General features: G+C 37.7%; 1 protein-coding gene across 1 annotated transcript; it reads right to left on the bottom strand.

Annotated features, from left to right (window-relative positions):
- Positions 1-497: 497 nt before the first annotated feature.
- Positions 498-2,470, bottom strand: LOC131657764 (uncharacterized). The gene is made up of 2 exons (XM_058927126.1): positions 987-2,470; positions 498-594 (listed from the first exon to the last, which is right to left on the bottom strand). The coding sequence occupies exons 1-2, from the start codon at positions 2,468-2,470 to the stop codon at positions 498-500; spliced, it is 1,581 nt and encodes a 526-aa protein (XP_058783109.1).
- Positions 2,471-16,736: the final 14,266 nt, after the last annotated feature.

Consider the following 16,736-nt stretch of genomic DNA (forward strand, 5'->3'; position numbering starts at 1 on the left):
CATGGTGGTCATCGACTACTTTTGCTATTCCCTCAACAGGAATCTCTTTAGTTTTTACTCCCCCATCAGCAGAGTTGGTAGGAGTATCTTTGACCATCCCAGCGACGCTCTTTCGGAGCTCTTCTTGTCCTTGGACAACGACATGGAGAGTCTCCATAAGTTGGGTCATTCTTTCCCCCATAACATCCATATCCCTACGGAGGGCGGCTTGATTCTGTTCAAATTGTTCCATGATCCTCTCGTTACTCCTGGTGCGGTAAGGATGTAAGAAAGTCAGCTTCGTCGTCGGAAAAGAAATCTGTTCTGAAAGGGACCCCAATTAGTGTCTTGTATAATAACCTGAAAAATGCAATGTGACAATGTGAATGTATGAGTGCATGTGTGCATATGATGTGTTGTGTCATTTTCAGGGTATCCAAAGTAAGATTGATAGTCAAGAACAAATAACAACGTGACGAGAGAGATATCAAGTGAAAACGGAAAGCAATTCATTTCATTCATAATAGCTCCCTCAGGCGAGTAGGTTCAAACACAAATAACAATGTTTCAATACAAAGAGCAATAGAGACCCCATCCAACAAATCTGGTGGTGATCTACAAACAAATTCAATTATCAATTCATCTCAATGTAGAACAAAGGCCCTCCTTGTCTGAAATGGGCGTCACTCCACTTCTTTGTTTCGTCAAATAGCTTCTTAGTCGTCTCCCGATCTCTTCCTTTGACAAGGCTTTGGATCACTTCATCCTTTCGGAATAACTGTGTGTCTAGATTCTTGCAGCAATCCCTAAGTTCGTCACACCCTTTGCATTCTGGGATATAGGTCTTCTCAAGTGCATTTGCTTCACTCATCATTTGATCTCTGAGCTTGACATTCTCTTCAGCTAGTCGGGCGGTGCGGAGGTGACTTCCTTTCAGTTGGGTCTCAACTGCTATTCTCTGAGTGGTCTCTTCTTCCAGTTTCTTCTTCATGGTCCTCAACTCATACTTGGTTTCTTTCTCCAGTCGGAGCTTGTGGGCTTTCAGGTCTTCTTGATACTCTCGTCTGAGCTTCTCTTTTTCTTCCTTTATAGCCTTTTCTATAACCTTTTGAGGATCTTCAGTAGGAGCAACAACAGCTTTTCCGTCTTTTTCAGTTCTAACTCTCTTCCTGGCTTGAGAAGACTCTCCTTTGAGAGTTTTAAGTTCACGGGCCAGTTCATTCTTTGTCTGTTTAAGGAAATAGCGCTTCAAATCCATATCCCTATCTTTCTCTTTCAGTCTCAAATTGGCGACGCGGACCTGGTCAAAACGTTCCCTTGATACCATAGTTTCCGATATCTTCGGAGGTTGTGCATACAAGAGAGGGACCCTCGGGAATGGTAACAGAAGTGTCTTGACTCTCTCCTTAACCCAATCGGTATAGGGCTCCATAGCAATGGCATTCTTGGCTCCCAGAGTGGATCTCTCACCTATATGAATGTTATTCCAGGCTTTCCTGATTTCCTCAAGCGCTACAGGGTCAGCTCCCTTTTCAAAGTACACGGATTGGTAAATCTCCCTATCCGAAGGCCCACTCTTCATGGTATAACCCAACTGACGAAGAGCTAGAATTGGGTTGTAGTTAATACATCCTCTTGTCCCAATGAGCGGGACGTTACCAAAGTTTCCGCACCTAATAATGACTTCAGATATGCCTGTTCGGAATTGATACCATACGATATCGTTTGCAGTAAGTCCCATGATCCTCTGAGACCATTTCTGAGTAGAGGTAACAAACGGACCACTAGCAGGCAAGTGAGATTTGAACCATTTATATAACAGCGGCAAGCAACCTCGAATAGCCCCCCTTTTACCATGCCGAGAGTGAATAGAATAATATGTGTCAGCCAATAGGGTGGGTATTGGATTCTTGTCCATAAAAAGACATATAGCAGCCAAGTCAACGAACTTGTGAATGTTGGGAAACATCACAATTCCATAGATTAGAGCGGCCAAAATAGCATTGAAAGCCTCCCATATTCCTTTGTCGGCAAATTCTTGAGCTTTTTCAACCAGGAAACTCATGTAGAAGCCATGTGTATCACCATTCTTCTTCCAGTTATCATGAACATCTCCCAAGCTCAAATAAAGAGCGTTGGCAATGTAATCCAACCTAGGTTTCTCTGGGACACAAACAAAAGGCACTCTGTGTTGAATCTTGATGTTGAGGAGGCAAGAGTACTCTTCGAGAGTGGGAGCTAGCTGATAATCTGAAAATGTGAAACAACGGATATCTGGGTCGTAGAACTGAAGAAGAGTAGATAAGGCCCATTCGTCAACACGCGAGTACAGAAGAGATAATATGTTGCCATAGTTGTCACTGAACACTGTTTCATTATGACCAGTGACCAATTCACCCAATTGTCCCAATTGAACCATACCCTCGCGATGGAAAGTATAAGTGTGTGTGCGCCTTGTAGCTCCTTGATTGACGGTCACGTTGTTATCCATTCTTGACAGAGATTGATATTTTCTGGATACCCTGAAAAATGACATGCAAATGAGAATTAACTTTTTTTCTTTTCTTTCTTTTTTCTTTTTCTTTCTTTTTTCTTTTTTGAAATGTAAACATGCCATGATGAAAATGATGCAGATTGGGTCCCCACGACATAGAGGGACCAAGGCAATAATTCTGAGCAAGAAGATATCATAGGATCAAAGGTCCGGCATAGATCAGAGAACCAGAAGAACCATAATCATCAATAGAACCAAATAGTCACCAACAGAACCAAATAGTCACCAACGGTACCTGTCATGTATATCCCTCCCCACTCACGGGTGTAGTCTAGGTCAGGGTAGGTCAAAATGGCAACCAGCGTTATCAGTCCTCCTGAGGCACCAATGTTGTTGCATCTACATGCCAACAATGATACCCCATTTGGACCTCGACTGGGCGTGGGTCTCATGATCGCACTAGACAAGACCTGACATCTCATCGGCGTCATGACTATCCACTCTATCCTAGGTATCCTATGTGTCACTCTGGCCTGGGTATTGGGCCTTTTACCTCATAGAAACAATCCCACCCAACTTGCAAAACAGAACAGAAGACCCCAAGGAACACAGAATATAATCCATATGCATGATGTGCAAACAGAAATAAACATGATATGCAAGCAGAAAAATAAACATGCAAACATATATACAAGGTATAGACATAAAAACAGATAAACACCCAGTAAATAAACAAACAAACGCAGGCTAGGATCGACTCGCTAAGGATGGACCAGCAACAGGTCTAGCAACATCCCCAGCAGAGTCGCCAGCTGTCGCACGCTCGCGAAAAATGAACAGAGTCGCCACCAATATATTTATCCCATAAGGGAAAGGAATATCAGAAAACCTAGGAAAGGATAAGAACAGGGTCTTGCGACCAGAGAATCAAGGTACGGGAGTCGGTTACGCGAGGGGAAGGTATTAGCACCCCTCACGCCCATCGTACTCGATGGTATCCACCTATGTTTGTTTCTATCTAAAGGGTGTAATCTATGTCTAAGCCTATATGCGAAATGAATGCAGAATGTAGGGAAAATAAGAATTGTACTCGCACGGGCCCTACCCCGCTGCCTACGTATCCTTTTCAGGAATCAGAGTTACCGTAGCTCGGCTAAAGATTTTCTGTTTGTTTTTGTGTTTTTTAATTGGGCGGAGTCAACGTTCACGTTCTTGCATAAGGGAAGACCTACGATGCGTACAAACGGAAATGACGTTGCCCTTAGGAAGGAGAAAAAGAGATTGGTTTGTATCTTTTAGGGTAATTCCATGATGACGAGAACCCACTACAAGGTCTCGCATCACTTCCTTACTTTGTATTAAATCTGACCATTTATTAGTATTTTATGTGTTTTTGATTGGTGTTTTTTAAGGGAATTTATTTGTGACTTAGATCATACCAAAAAGAGTTTTGTTTTTCATATTTAGAGAACGCACATCGAGGCCTACGCCACAATCGTTTCTCTAAATAACGGTTAAGAAATACACCGAGGCTTCACACCTCAATCATTTCTTCTCCGCTAAGTAAAAGAGATACAAAAAGAGTTTTTTTATGAGTATTTAGAGAATGCACATCGGGGCCTACGCCACAATCGTTTCTCTAAATAACGGTTAAGAAATACATCGAGGCTTCACACCTCAATCATTTCTTCTCCGCTAAGTAGGAAAGAACATACATCGAGGCCTACGCCTCAATCATTTCTTTCCTACCATGAAATATAGCAACGGTATGATCTTCATCGATTTTTATTAAGTATTTTAAAAGTTGAAAAGAAAAGGAAAATGAAAGAAGGGAACTATTTCTAAATCTAATCTAAGTTGTCTATACAAGGGACTCAAAATAATAGAAACCATACAATTATTAACAAAAACTATACATGGAATAGGTAAAGGAAAATCAATATGCGACAAATAAAATTGAGAATTATAGCAACCAAATGATACTCACAAGCACACATACATCCATTAATTCTATACAAAAATCAAGACTAAAAACTAAATCCTAAGTCTATTAGAGAATTATTTACAAAGAAATATTAAACAAAACGGTTCAAACCTATGGTAAAGGGTGATCTATTAAAGGTATGGAAACAATTTCAAAAAAAAAACAAAAATCAAGACAATTATTTACGCATTCTAAAATACTCGAGGATATTTTTTATACATTTTTATGTGAGTTAAAAAGGATTTATGAAACAAAGGTTAAAAGAAAACAAAAATTAAAATAAAAACTAAACTCTAAACTGCAGGGGGTGCAACAGTAATTTCTAATGAACTAATATTATGTACAAGCAAAACTGGGCCTACAGACAGGGGGTGGGATTAGTAAAACGCTCAGGGCCCAATTACATAAACATGCGGTGCATTAGCAATCCAGGGGTACTATTTAGAAAACAGGGCGAGGCCTCATGTGCGTGTGGCCCAACAACCATCAATCCATTATATTTTCCTTTTATTTCATTTATTATTTACTCAGCATGTCAATATCTAATGTGTTATTGTATGTGGAACGTGGCTAGCATAGGTATCAGCATGAATATCAATTGGTCAAAGTTGGATTAAATGAAGAAAAAGACAAAAAACACTATCGGCCAATCACAGAGCTACACATCCATTGTAAATGATTATAACAAGACAAAATAGCTAAAAGCTGGGAAACTAAGCCAATACACACGTGCCACGTCATCCTACCATGTAAACAAATAAAAGAAAATCTCAGACGCCGGAGGTCCACCTCCGATCGTCTCCTCCGGTAATCCCACGGCGGCGATTTCATCACCTTTTCCAGAAATTCAAAAGTTCACGCCTGCCTACTCGAAATTACATGCTAAACTCGAATCCACCATTGGTTTTCCACGATTCTTCCCCTATTCACGAAACAGAGAGCATTTGCAGAACCCTAACCTCTAACAACTTTGTCAAAACGCATATTAAACAATTCACACACCTCCTGCATACTCACAAATCCTAGATCTATGCTTCAAACCGATTTATCATACACATTTCAAACACATGGATTCAAGCTCAGATTAACCGAATTTAGGCATAAACAAAGAGCAAGATTGTACACTCTCGGATGCACATGCGCTACATGTTATTGCTAAAGTGCAAAGGGAGATTCACGTGCTTACTTGTTGATGATCTTTGAACGAAGAAACGAGGAAGCTCCAAGATTCGTGTGCTACTGACTTGAGAGTTCTTTGGTCTTGAGAACTAGATGACAACGTAACCAAACTTCAAGGATCTATGGAACTTGTTGTGCTTGCTTCAAATCTTCGTAGATAGAGAGCGAGGTGAGGTTGATGATGCTTGGTGAGAAAAGTGAAGGAGGAGAGTTGTTACAGTGGTGGTTAGGGGTGGTGGCGAGTTGAAGATGATGATGGAAGGGGTTCAATGGTGGTGAAGGAGGTGGTTGTAGTGGAAGTAGGCGGTGGTTGAAGATGAAAGTGGGAGAGTTTGTTAGGGTTCTGTAACAAACTCTTGGAGAGTATGTGAGGAGTGAGAGAGAACCAAAGAGAGAAGAAGAGAGTGAGGTGAGAGCTTTTTGAAAAAAGGAGAGAAAATGAGCGTGTGTGTGGAATTTTGTGAAGGGTTTCGTTATTTATATGGTGGGTGGGCGTGTATGGTTGTTATGATAGGGTGCAAGTGTAGCATAGTGTTTCCTCAAGGCTTAATGAATAATGGTATGTGATTTGAGTAACTTTTGCGTGAGCTTTCCGTCACAGTCTTCGTGCATGGCCACTTGTAGTAATTCATGTTGACACTTCCAATGTACTGTAGCGATTGGTGGCTTAAGGTATCATCAGCAAAGGCATTCTGACATACTCACCTTATGTTCTTTTGTCTCTCTCCATGGCTCATTGTTTTACTCAATTTTGGTATCAATGCGAAGAGGAGATGAGAGGGATGAGATTTGGTATTGGAAGCTCCTTGAGATAAGCTTGGCATGTCATCCAAAACTATGCTTGAAGATGGTAATGTACCACTGCATAGTGGTTGTGCACGCGTGACTTAGCCTGGCCTCACCTTCTTGGCAAAGATCATGACTTGACTAGGTCATGACTTTAGGTGCCTCTATCTTAGTCCGTGTATACCCAATTGCTATAATACATGGCTTCTTGGAAACAAGACATGGAAAGGAGTAGCTTGACACTGGAATTGACCCTTGAGGACGCTCGGAGCTATTTAAAATTGACCTTAGAAATTGCCCGCCACCTGTTTGAAGAAATGCGCGCGCGTGCCCTGAAATTGTGCCCAGCCGGATGCAAGACTTTGGGCTTTACGAAACAACGACTTTACAAGCTTGTAATTGTTTCAATATTTATCACAATGGCTCAATTCTTGGCTTGTTGTATAGATGGCATGGCAAAGAATGGAAGCATATCAAGTTTGAACCCATAGCATTTTTGTAGAGCCCTAAAATTAGCAAGAGATTTGGCATGCCACGCGTTTGTTAAAATGCCAGGTCATGACCAAAAATCTGCCTAGCTGAATGACTTGAACAAATGCATTTCTTCTAACTTCAAACCAACATTACTCTTGAATCAAGCTTCAAATGGAAAAACTCCCAACTAGAGGATTGTAGAGGGTTGTGATTTGAACACTTTTGGTGTTGAGCTTGTCTTAAAATTATGTCGTTTCCAACACGATAATCGAACCTGAAGTCAGCTGCCCAGCCAATTGGAAATTCACTCAAAAATTCTTTAAGTGTAGAACTTTCCTCTTTTGGCAAGTTCCCATTTCAACTAACTTTCCAAATTTGGCAGTTTTGATTATTTCTTGATTTTTCTCATTTTCTTGACTTTATTTGACCGGTTTCCCACCAAAAGTCGATATTTGAATAATTCTTCTGATTTTGACCCAAAAGTCAACTGTTCTGATTTTCTCTGATTATTGATGAAATTCCCGATTAAATCTCTTCCAGTCAAATCCAGTCAAACAAACACATCCACACAGTCAGTATGAGAAGCTTTTCACACATAGAAACCATTCCTGATTACCTGTTGTCATACCCCAAAATTTGCCCATACTATTTCTCCCACTCAAAATCAAAGTCAAGACACCTCACATGGCTTATCATACTTTAGACTATCTCCATGACGAAGTTCAGGCTCAAATCAAAAGATTTCCGTCTCAAGCATGTTCATAACCCATTGTAAGACCCATGAGGCCACTCTTTTATTTTTTATCATTATTATTTTATTTGGAATTTATTTATCTAAATTCTTAAATAAAGTAAACGAATAATGAAAAAACATAAAAGATACAATATTGGTTTATTTTGTGATCAAATCTCGAGTAAATACCCGAGTTTACTATAGGGAAATTCGCGAGGAATGGTTGACACAAGTTAGGCTATCTGGAAAAATTTATGGAGCAATATTGAATAAACGGGCCTAATTGATGGGGTGTAAACATGAATAGCAAAAGATCTCCAAGCCCATTTGTGCATCATCTTGATTTTGGATTTATTTATTTTTGATTTTATCTAATTTAAATCAAAAAAATAAAAAAAATTATTAAAGAAAGCAATTGTGATGTACGGAAATCTTTTTCTTCTTCTAATCAGTAATGAATCAAAATCTAATTAAAGTTGGATTGAGTTCAAAACAGCAAGTTTCAAATATCCTCCCAAAATCAATTCCAATCTATTGATTTGCAAAGATTTGATTCACTTCAGCAAACCTAATTCAGACTTATATAAATACATAAGGATTCACGACCTTAGGGAGGTTGGTTGGCGGCCCAGGAAGTCGTGAAATTCCAAAGAAAAGTGCAAGGGAAAATCGAATTCGGTTTCATGTTTAGAGAGGAATTCAGAGGCTTTGAAACGTTCAATAATGATCGTTGGAATTCCAAGAAGCCGTCCCAATCACTATTAAGGCCTAAAGCATTCGGAGTCAAAGGATATACGATCACGGTTTGGTGTTCCTCTTTCAAATTCGATTTTGTTTTTCATGCATGTTTAATCTAATTTGATTGTATATTTATGTTCATATGAATGCTCGGAAGCTATCTGAATGGTTTGATTGAAGATTGAATGTAGGAATAGGTTTTCACCATTGTTAGGTTTCGAAGCTCCTCGAATGGGGTTTCTGTATAGGAGTGAATTTGGACCAAATTGTTGGGTCCAATGAATTCGCAGCGTCATTTACAGTTGATCTGGGTCATTAGTTGCGATTTATTGTGCTTGTATAGTCGGTTTTAAAACTTGCAGGGTCTAGCTACAACGCATAAACCGTGGGTAAAGACCCTGGTGTTTCTGGTAAAAACCAATGGAGAAGATGAACAGGCTGGGCGCGCAAGCTGTTTTGAATTTATTTAATATATCGTTTGTTATATTATTATTACGTATTATTGGGTTAACAAACGTGGAAAGGTGGCTTGGTGGTGAGAAGCGAGACTGGTAAGCAAAAGGTCCTGAGTTCGACCCTCATACTTGCCATATATTTTGCAACAATTATCATCCACGAATCCTGTGCGTAGTCTCCGTGCGTGGCCACCATGGACTGCAGATCGGTAACCATCGGATCACACCCGCCTCAGATCCAAGGCTTTCAAGGCATGCTGACACACCATACACCCTCACAGCCTCACCACACACAATTCTAAGCTAAGTTTTTTTAACTTTTTATTTATTTATTATTATATAAACCGTTTATATATATATATATATATATATATATATATATATATATATATATATATATATATATATACATTTGTTCTTTTTTTTTTCCTTTCATAATAAAACTAGTTTTTATAAAAAATGTTTTCACCAATAATAATATTTTATTTATTTTATGTATAATATTTATTATGTTTGTTTTATTTTAATTATTTTTAATTTATTTAACGTCTTCAATAAAATCGAATTTATTTTATTTTAATTCGTAAAAATCATAAAAAATACTTTTTCCCGATCTTCTTTCCTTCGATTTAATTAATTAGGTCGAAGACCAATAATTAATTAAATTCAACTGTTATTTAATTCAATTTTCACTCGATTTAATATTTACAAGAATTAACCCTACACTAAAAATATTTGTCTATATCCTTTTCAGGGTTTATCATCAGACATCTTCATATTACGCACCTCGCCTTCTACGAAGCTAAGTCTCGACTCTAATTGTCTTTTTCCTTATATATTTATTCGCCTTATAAAATTAGGGTTAAATAATTAAATATCAATGAACTGCCTATACACTCACGCCTTATTTGTTTCTTTGCTCATTCCTAATGGTCAGAGTCGATGCTTCTGGCAAACCCTTGCCCTCAACCCTGTCAGGCAAATGCCAAGCTAAGTACCTTCTCCCTATTCTATTTTTAATTTATTATCCTATTTTCTTTTGTAGTTAATGAGGTTTGCCCTCGAATTTGATAATGCACTCACTATATGTTTTCTGTCTTGTCTCTTTCCTTTTCAGGGTTTATCAATTGCCAAAGCTACGTTGTTGGTAACCTAAACCTCATTTTATTTTATGCCTTTTATTATTATTACTTGTGTCAAACCCTGATAAGGGATCCGCTGGTTGCAATTTCCCGCCCCCTTTAATGCTTTATATTATTATATACTGCGTGGTTAGTAATTTAGGGAGTGCAACTCTGAACCAATTAGAATCACTAATGTATAAGATAATATATTCTGAATTGAATCACGTGATTGGTGCACACACGCACGCCTTTTGGGGTGACTCCTCTCTGTTGCCTTGTTGCCTGTTGCCTGTTGCCTTCGTGTTTTTTGCAGAATAAGCCATGTCCCTCGAATTCGAAGATACCTCAGCCATGCTGCCTCGAATACTAAAGGTCATACGACCCTAAATGATGCTGCCTTTGATACACAATATGACCTCGACCCTCGGAAGTTGCCTACGGAAAAAGGCTGAGGTATCTTCTGGCTGCCTACGAAAATGGCTTATTCTGATCCTTGCCTTAGACTACCTGCCCTTCTATGGCATGGGATAGTCTTATGGCAAAGGATGCTTCGATGACCCTTCAACCTCCAAACGAAAGGCTTCCTGCCCTCTTATGGCAAGGATAGACCCTTTCATTCTGAAAGGCAAAAAGAGACCTATCATCTGAGTTTAAGGTAATTGCCCCTAATTGCCTTGCAATGCTCAAACCTTTTTATTATATTCTTTCTCATAATTTTTCAAAAGGGCAACGCTTATTCACAAGCTAAAGTCCCTATCTCTTTCATCTACATTTTCTAAACGAACGAGCAAGCAAAGCAATTAAGAGCCCATGGAAAACCATGGATGCAAAGGGTGCCTTACACCTTCCTTTTGCATAAATTACCCCCCGAACTTAGATTTCTTAAAAAGGTTTTTTTCTGTTTCTTTTTGCCTTTCCGAATATTGTTTGGATAAAATAAAAGTCGGTGGCGACTCTTGCTTACCGCGACATTTCGATCGATTTAAAAGTCAGTTCACCGTATTACACCTGTTGACCAGAAAGTCAACTGGTTGACTTTGGTCAGAGAAACCCTGTTTTAAGGAACCAGATGATTTGCAAGCTTACACTCTTCAATCAATGCCCTGATTTGAAGCAGAGAGACACCCCAATCCAGGAGGACTTCAATGAACATAGAGCCACATGATTATACCTCAGTTTTCTTATTCTCTGATCAGACTTCTTCGCAATGGAGTTTTTTTCTCTTGCTATCCTTTGAATAGTACCAATGATATGCATGCCTGGGTATGAATTATGCCCTAAGTGATGTATGTACATGAATGCAAAGCCTAAGCCAGTTAGAAGTTAAGGGGTAGGACAAATTTGGGGTATGACAAGTAGCATCCTAAATTGGTTGGATAATTCTTTTAAAATAAGACTCTATGTTTAGGGTGTTACAACGGTCGTCAGACACATGGTACCGATGACAGTCACCATCGTCATGACGGGGATACCGTAATGGTCTCCATGCATGATTTTTCATGCCGATCGTCATAGGGGTGGCATGTTTAGTGATAGGGGACGGCGGCCTAGGGGACGGATAGATCTTCACTTATCCAGGATGCCTGTCATGATGTCAGTGGCTCGATTCAGAGCTGCTGGTTCAATTTTATGATCCTTCGTTGCTTGAAAGGGGATGTATAATCGTTGTTTGGTGAGATTTCGATGGGAATTGATTGAATAGTCAATTAATTATTATATGATTAATTAGTGAATTATACTTGTATGTAAAATTATATGAAAATTATAAATAACGATGTTGCATTATTGATTGTGTGCATATTATAATTGTTGTGTTAAGGTGGCCTTATTGACAATGGATACGGTTAGAAGAGGGATTGACTGTACATATTCATATTTGGTTAAATTACTCCCAAGGTCCTTTAAGTTATTTAATTGTAACAGTTTGGTCCTTCATGTTATTTTCGCTATAACTAGGTCCTTTATGTTATCAAATGTGTGCACTATTATCCTTTTTTATCCGAGAAAATGTGTAAATTGTGGGTGCAATTATTTTGAGGGATATAAAAATAATGAAGTGTTTCCAAAAACACAACAATCAACATTTCTAAATGATTAAAATGAGAGAAAAAAGAGGTAGATATCATCCAAAAGGACCAAGTTGTTACAAAAAAAAAACTTGAAGGACCAAACTGTTACAATTAAATAACTTAAAGGACCTTGGGAGTAATTTAACCTTCATATTTTCATGTTATTTTTGAAAATCATGCATCATGGCGTATAAACTTCATTTTGGTTTGATGTGCTCTGGTCTAGAGGGATGGATCAGGACCTTGTAGATGATTTCACTGAGGAATCGGTGAAGCGTTGCTAAAGGGAGGTTAGTAGCGATTTTATGTGCTCTGGTTCCAAAGAGGAATCAAGAGCGAATATTGATATCCATAATGGTACCACGTGCATATAAAGTCGAGGGGTTGAGTACATTTGCATACATTTCTGCATATGTAATTGAATAATCATGATGATGTTGGATGTTTGAGAATACTTGACGTGATTGATGATGGTTGCGAATAGTGTGTGTAATTGATGATTATGTGATTATGCTGCCCTTGCTTTGTTTTTTACCACTAACATATTTTGAGTGTATTTTCACCCTTTTTGTTTGCTGTGGTGTCAATGCTCTTTTGGGATGCAGGCGATTAGGTTTAGGAGTAGTTGCTTGAGGTAGAGGATGACGTCGATGTCTCCTTAGTTACTTATTCATATGGGTCTTAGTGTAGTCGCTCTGATATGTAACACTAGGGACGAGCTGTTATTTTTTTGTCCTTATTACATGTTTTGTGTCATTTTGGAGTTGTTGATTTTGGTTATTCTACGGCTGATGATACTTTTATGTCAAACATATATTTTTTTCCTCTACGTATTTCAAAAGACCGTGTTGTTTTGGTTTTTATGATTAATGGATCATGTGTGACACTCAAATTGGTTGAGTTTATAAGTGAATTTTCTTATTTACGTCGAGTTGAGTATTAGGGTGTTACAAACAACATCTCTACCAAAAAAAAGGTGATTGACTTTGGCTTCTTATTTGAATCTGCCTCAGAGTTGACGGGTATGATGCACGACATGAAAAATTTTCAGAATAATTCCAGATGGAGGATATTGATTCTCCACCCCCATGACAAATCTTGATGATATGGTGTATGTAGTGGCATCTGCGTCGGTGGGTGTTCCAACTCCTCATTCCTTCATCTCACTGGAGAAGGCAACTAAGGTAGTTGGTGAATGAGAATAAATGTGGTCAAGGTTAACTTTGTTGGAGTCCCACGATAGACGCCATTTATACTTGCTATAAAAATACAATGAGGGTAGTCATGTGTTTTTAGGGTTGTTTGTGGTGTTAAAAATATTTTGACATTATTTAAGGATGGCTCACACAGAAAGGTGAAAAGCTCCGAGCATGGTTTTCTTGTGAAATATTAGAGATCTCCCTTCAAGAGATATCTATAAATGATTCCCCTAGGCATGGGCCTTTCGAGCCAAAGATCGGTTATTTCAGCTCTTCCCTCATAAAACTGGTGCATATGGGAACTTTTTCTTCTATAATCATGGGGAATATGGATTTCTTCATTGGCTGACTTCTTAAAATCGTTAGGGCAAGGAGATGTCATTACCCATGTTCACTAAATAGGTGGGTCATGGAATCACTTAGTGTTAGGGGTGGGAAATGGGTCGTGGTTTGTCAGGCCGGCCCGCGTACCCGCCCACTCTTTTCGATTGATGATGAACATTGTGAAATAATTATTGATGATGATTTATATGCCATGATCTAAACTCTATAAGTATATGTGAATATGTTGTGATTGAGGTTGGTATCATACTAATTTTGATGCAATTTGGATGATGTATGAGTCGGAAATTGAGTATTGAGAAGGCCTGCACTGTAGCGATTCACACCTAGGGGTTGCTAAAATCGTGAATTTTGTCGAGTAAGCTCAAGGTAAGCTCCAAGCGAGTATTTCACGGGGAGAATTCTAGGCGAGTTCCTTGTAAAGGCATTCATCGGGCGAACTCGGAGCGAATGGTAGTTCGTTGGGCGAGGTCTGGGCGAGCGTTCTAGCAGCATGTATCAAAAGTATCGTAACTTGAGTTATGTGACTCCATTTGACGCACCATTTGGGAAGATAACACATAGAGCTATAACATGATAGTGATAAGTGAGATGTTTGATTATTATTTCTATGCCTATTATGTTGATTTAAGTGTTAGTTAATATGTCCAGTTTATGAAATCGCTGCATTGTTGTAATAATGTTATGTGATACTGATGTTGCCATGTTTGTTGAGGTGTTTAGTTGCTAAATTTGACGTTGTTATTAGTATTAGTAATATTCATAAATATGGTTATGTTAATACTACTATAATGAGGTTATTGAGATGATTTGTGTTGAGGATGTTTTGTTGATGCTGGCATGCACGGTCAATAGAGGACCAATGTGTATGTGTTATGTTGTCGTTGTTGTTGCATGTTGGGAATCATGCATCCATGTTGTCGAAACTTTGGTTCTAATTATGAGGTGGACTCGATCCTATGGTGGTGGTTCGAGTGTGAGTAGTTAATTTCCTATGATGGGAAATTAGTGAAGTGTTACCTATGATGGTTGTAACGATTTTTGTGATGTGCTTCAGTTCAAGAGTGAACCAATCATATGGTGGCGGATCCTGTATCCTATTATGGTGGAACAAGGAATAAAATGAACATGTGTGTTCATAAATTGGTACAACATACATTGAGTCAGTGTTATCGCATAGCATTTTATGTGACATTGCATAATTTTGTTGGTGCTATATGATATGGTGATACTTGTATTTGTTATGTGATTATATGTGAGCCTTATGATGGAAGTTGTATATGATTTACTTATGATGTTTGGGGTGTGAGTTTATGATGTGTTGATGTTATGGACTTGTAGCTTATAAGTGTTGCAAATCTATGATTTCTTATATCTTTTATAATTGATTATGATTACTCACCCCTCTCTTTGAATGTTGCCTCTACGTGGGTAATATGCAAATACTCAGGAGTAGTTTTCATGGAAGTAAGTGGAATATGGTTATGGAGACATTATTTAGTTATCATTTTTGTAGTGGTTTTTGCTTTGATCATGTAACATCGGGTTGGGGTTGACGTTTGAATTTCCTAAACTATTAAGTTGTTTATTTTGGAACAAAATTGTTGAACTATATTAAGATGTTTGAGTTAAATGTTGACAATATTGTTATTGAGGTTATTAAATTTGGATTTTAAGACTCAAAATGTTTTTTGTTTTATAAATAAAAATTAAATGATGATTTTGCTACAACGTTATTTTATGAGAATTGATACTGTATAATCATCATGAATGTGTATTGTTTTGAAAGGTTAAATGTTAATTTTGTGTAACTCGTATTATGGAGCAGGATCATTTATGTTTTTATGAAGTGTGATACCCTTGTGCTTTGTTTTGATTAATTTATTTGTAAATTATATGTGTGTTTTTGAAGGGTGTTACATATATGCCCTCAACCTTTGATGTTTAAATATCCACTCGTGTGGCCATAACTTTTTTCAAATTAAAATGTATAATATTTGCAAAAATTGTGCACATTGACAATTCTTTTCTAAATTTATCTACTTCAGCTTCTTGAACATATAACACGGCTTCTACATCACATAGAGTAAAAGATTCAAGTTTACCGTAAAACTGCATCACAAAGGGACTCTATTCCTTGAAAAGACTATCCTAAATTGCAATATATTGTGCTTCTTTTGTCACCAACTACAAGGAGTGAATCTGTAATGCCTTTAATCTTGAGCACATACTCTGAAAATGACTGATTGGCTTTCTTTGTTGCCTTGAGTTTCGATCAAAGCTGACGAACTCTGTCTTTCATCATCATGTGAATTATTTATGGACTCTTCCTCTTCCCTACACTTAAAATGCATGCTTGGATACGAGGAAGAATCGCTTTAGAAAGGATGGATATCAACCAAATGAACAAAACTTAATCTTACACAATCTAAGCCCCATTCAACAAAAATGATTCCAACTAGATGATCATTCTCAGTTTTGAACTTCGATTAAATTTATGAATTAACAACAAATTTATGCATTTTGTTGGTGAGAATTATGTCTTTAATATGCTGATTCCATAGAAGGAAGATGCTATTATGAAGTTTGATGGACAACATAAAGGAAAATTCATTGTTGTTAGAGGAACTCAAACGAGCGAAAGTCGTGGTAAAGTTTTGAGATATTTGAGAAGCTTCTTGTAAATCTTGATCGGAGATATCAAGTTCGATCATGAGAAAATTGAAAATAATATCTTAATGTAGTGGTGGTGAAGAATGGGGCTTCTTTGAAGATGAGAATCACCACTTTTGTTGAAGCTTCTCTAAATCTTTTGGGAGATGAAATGATTAAGCTTCTCTGAAGCTTTTAAAATAATGAGCAGAAGGTGAAAGATCTAAATTATTGATACCATAGTAAAATTGAATATGAATGATTTAATTTCATTACTTGAATACATTACATTTTCACTTGATATATACTAAGTATACAAATGTTTGTTATACAAATTATCTTACTTCTAACAAACTCCTAACCACCACTAACAAACTTTGTTGTTTATATATCCATTAAAAAATAATTAAAACTTTTCTTAATTGATAACACAATTCAAATTCCTTATTTTGTATTTTTCTAGATACCATAAAGAAAGTGTCCAAAGGGAGAGACCAAAGGGTGAGAAAACAAAAAACAATAAGAAAG

This window comes from Vicia villosa, linkage group LG3 (assembly GCF_029867415.1).
Source record: "Vicia villosa cultivar HV-30 ecotype Madison, WI linkage group LG3, Vvil1.0, whole genome shotgun sequence".
NCBI lineage: Eukaryota > Viridiplantae > Streptophyta > Magnoliopsida > Fabales > Fabaceae > Vicia > Vicia villosa.

Bases quoted from the DNA above. Each gene is read 5' to 3' on its own strand.
- LOC131657764 (XM_058927126.1), bottom strand. From the start codon at position 2,470: ATGGATAACAACGTGACCGTCAATCAAGGAGCTACAAGGCGCACACAC. The intron at 595-986 runs GTATGAGTTGAG...ATTTGTTTGTAG, and splicing joins CGACTGGAGAAAGAAACCAA to ATCACCACCAGATTTGTTGG.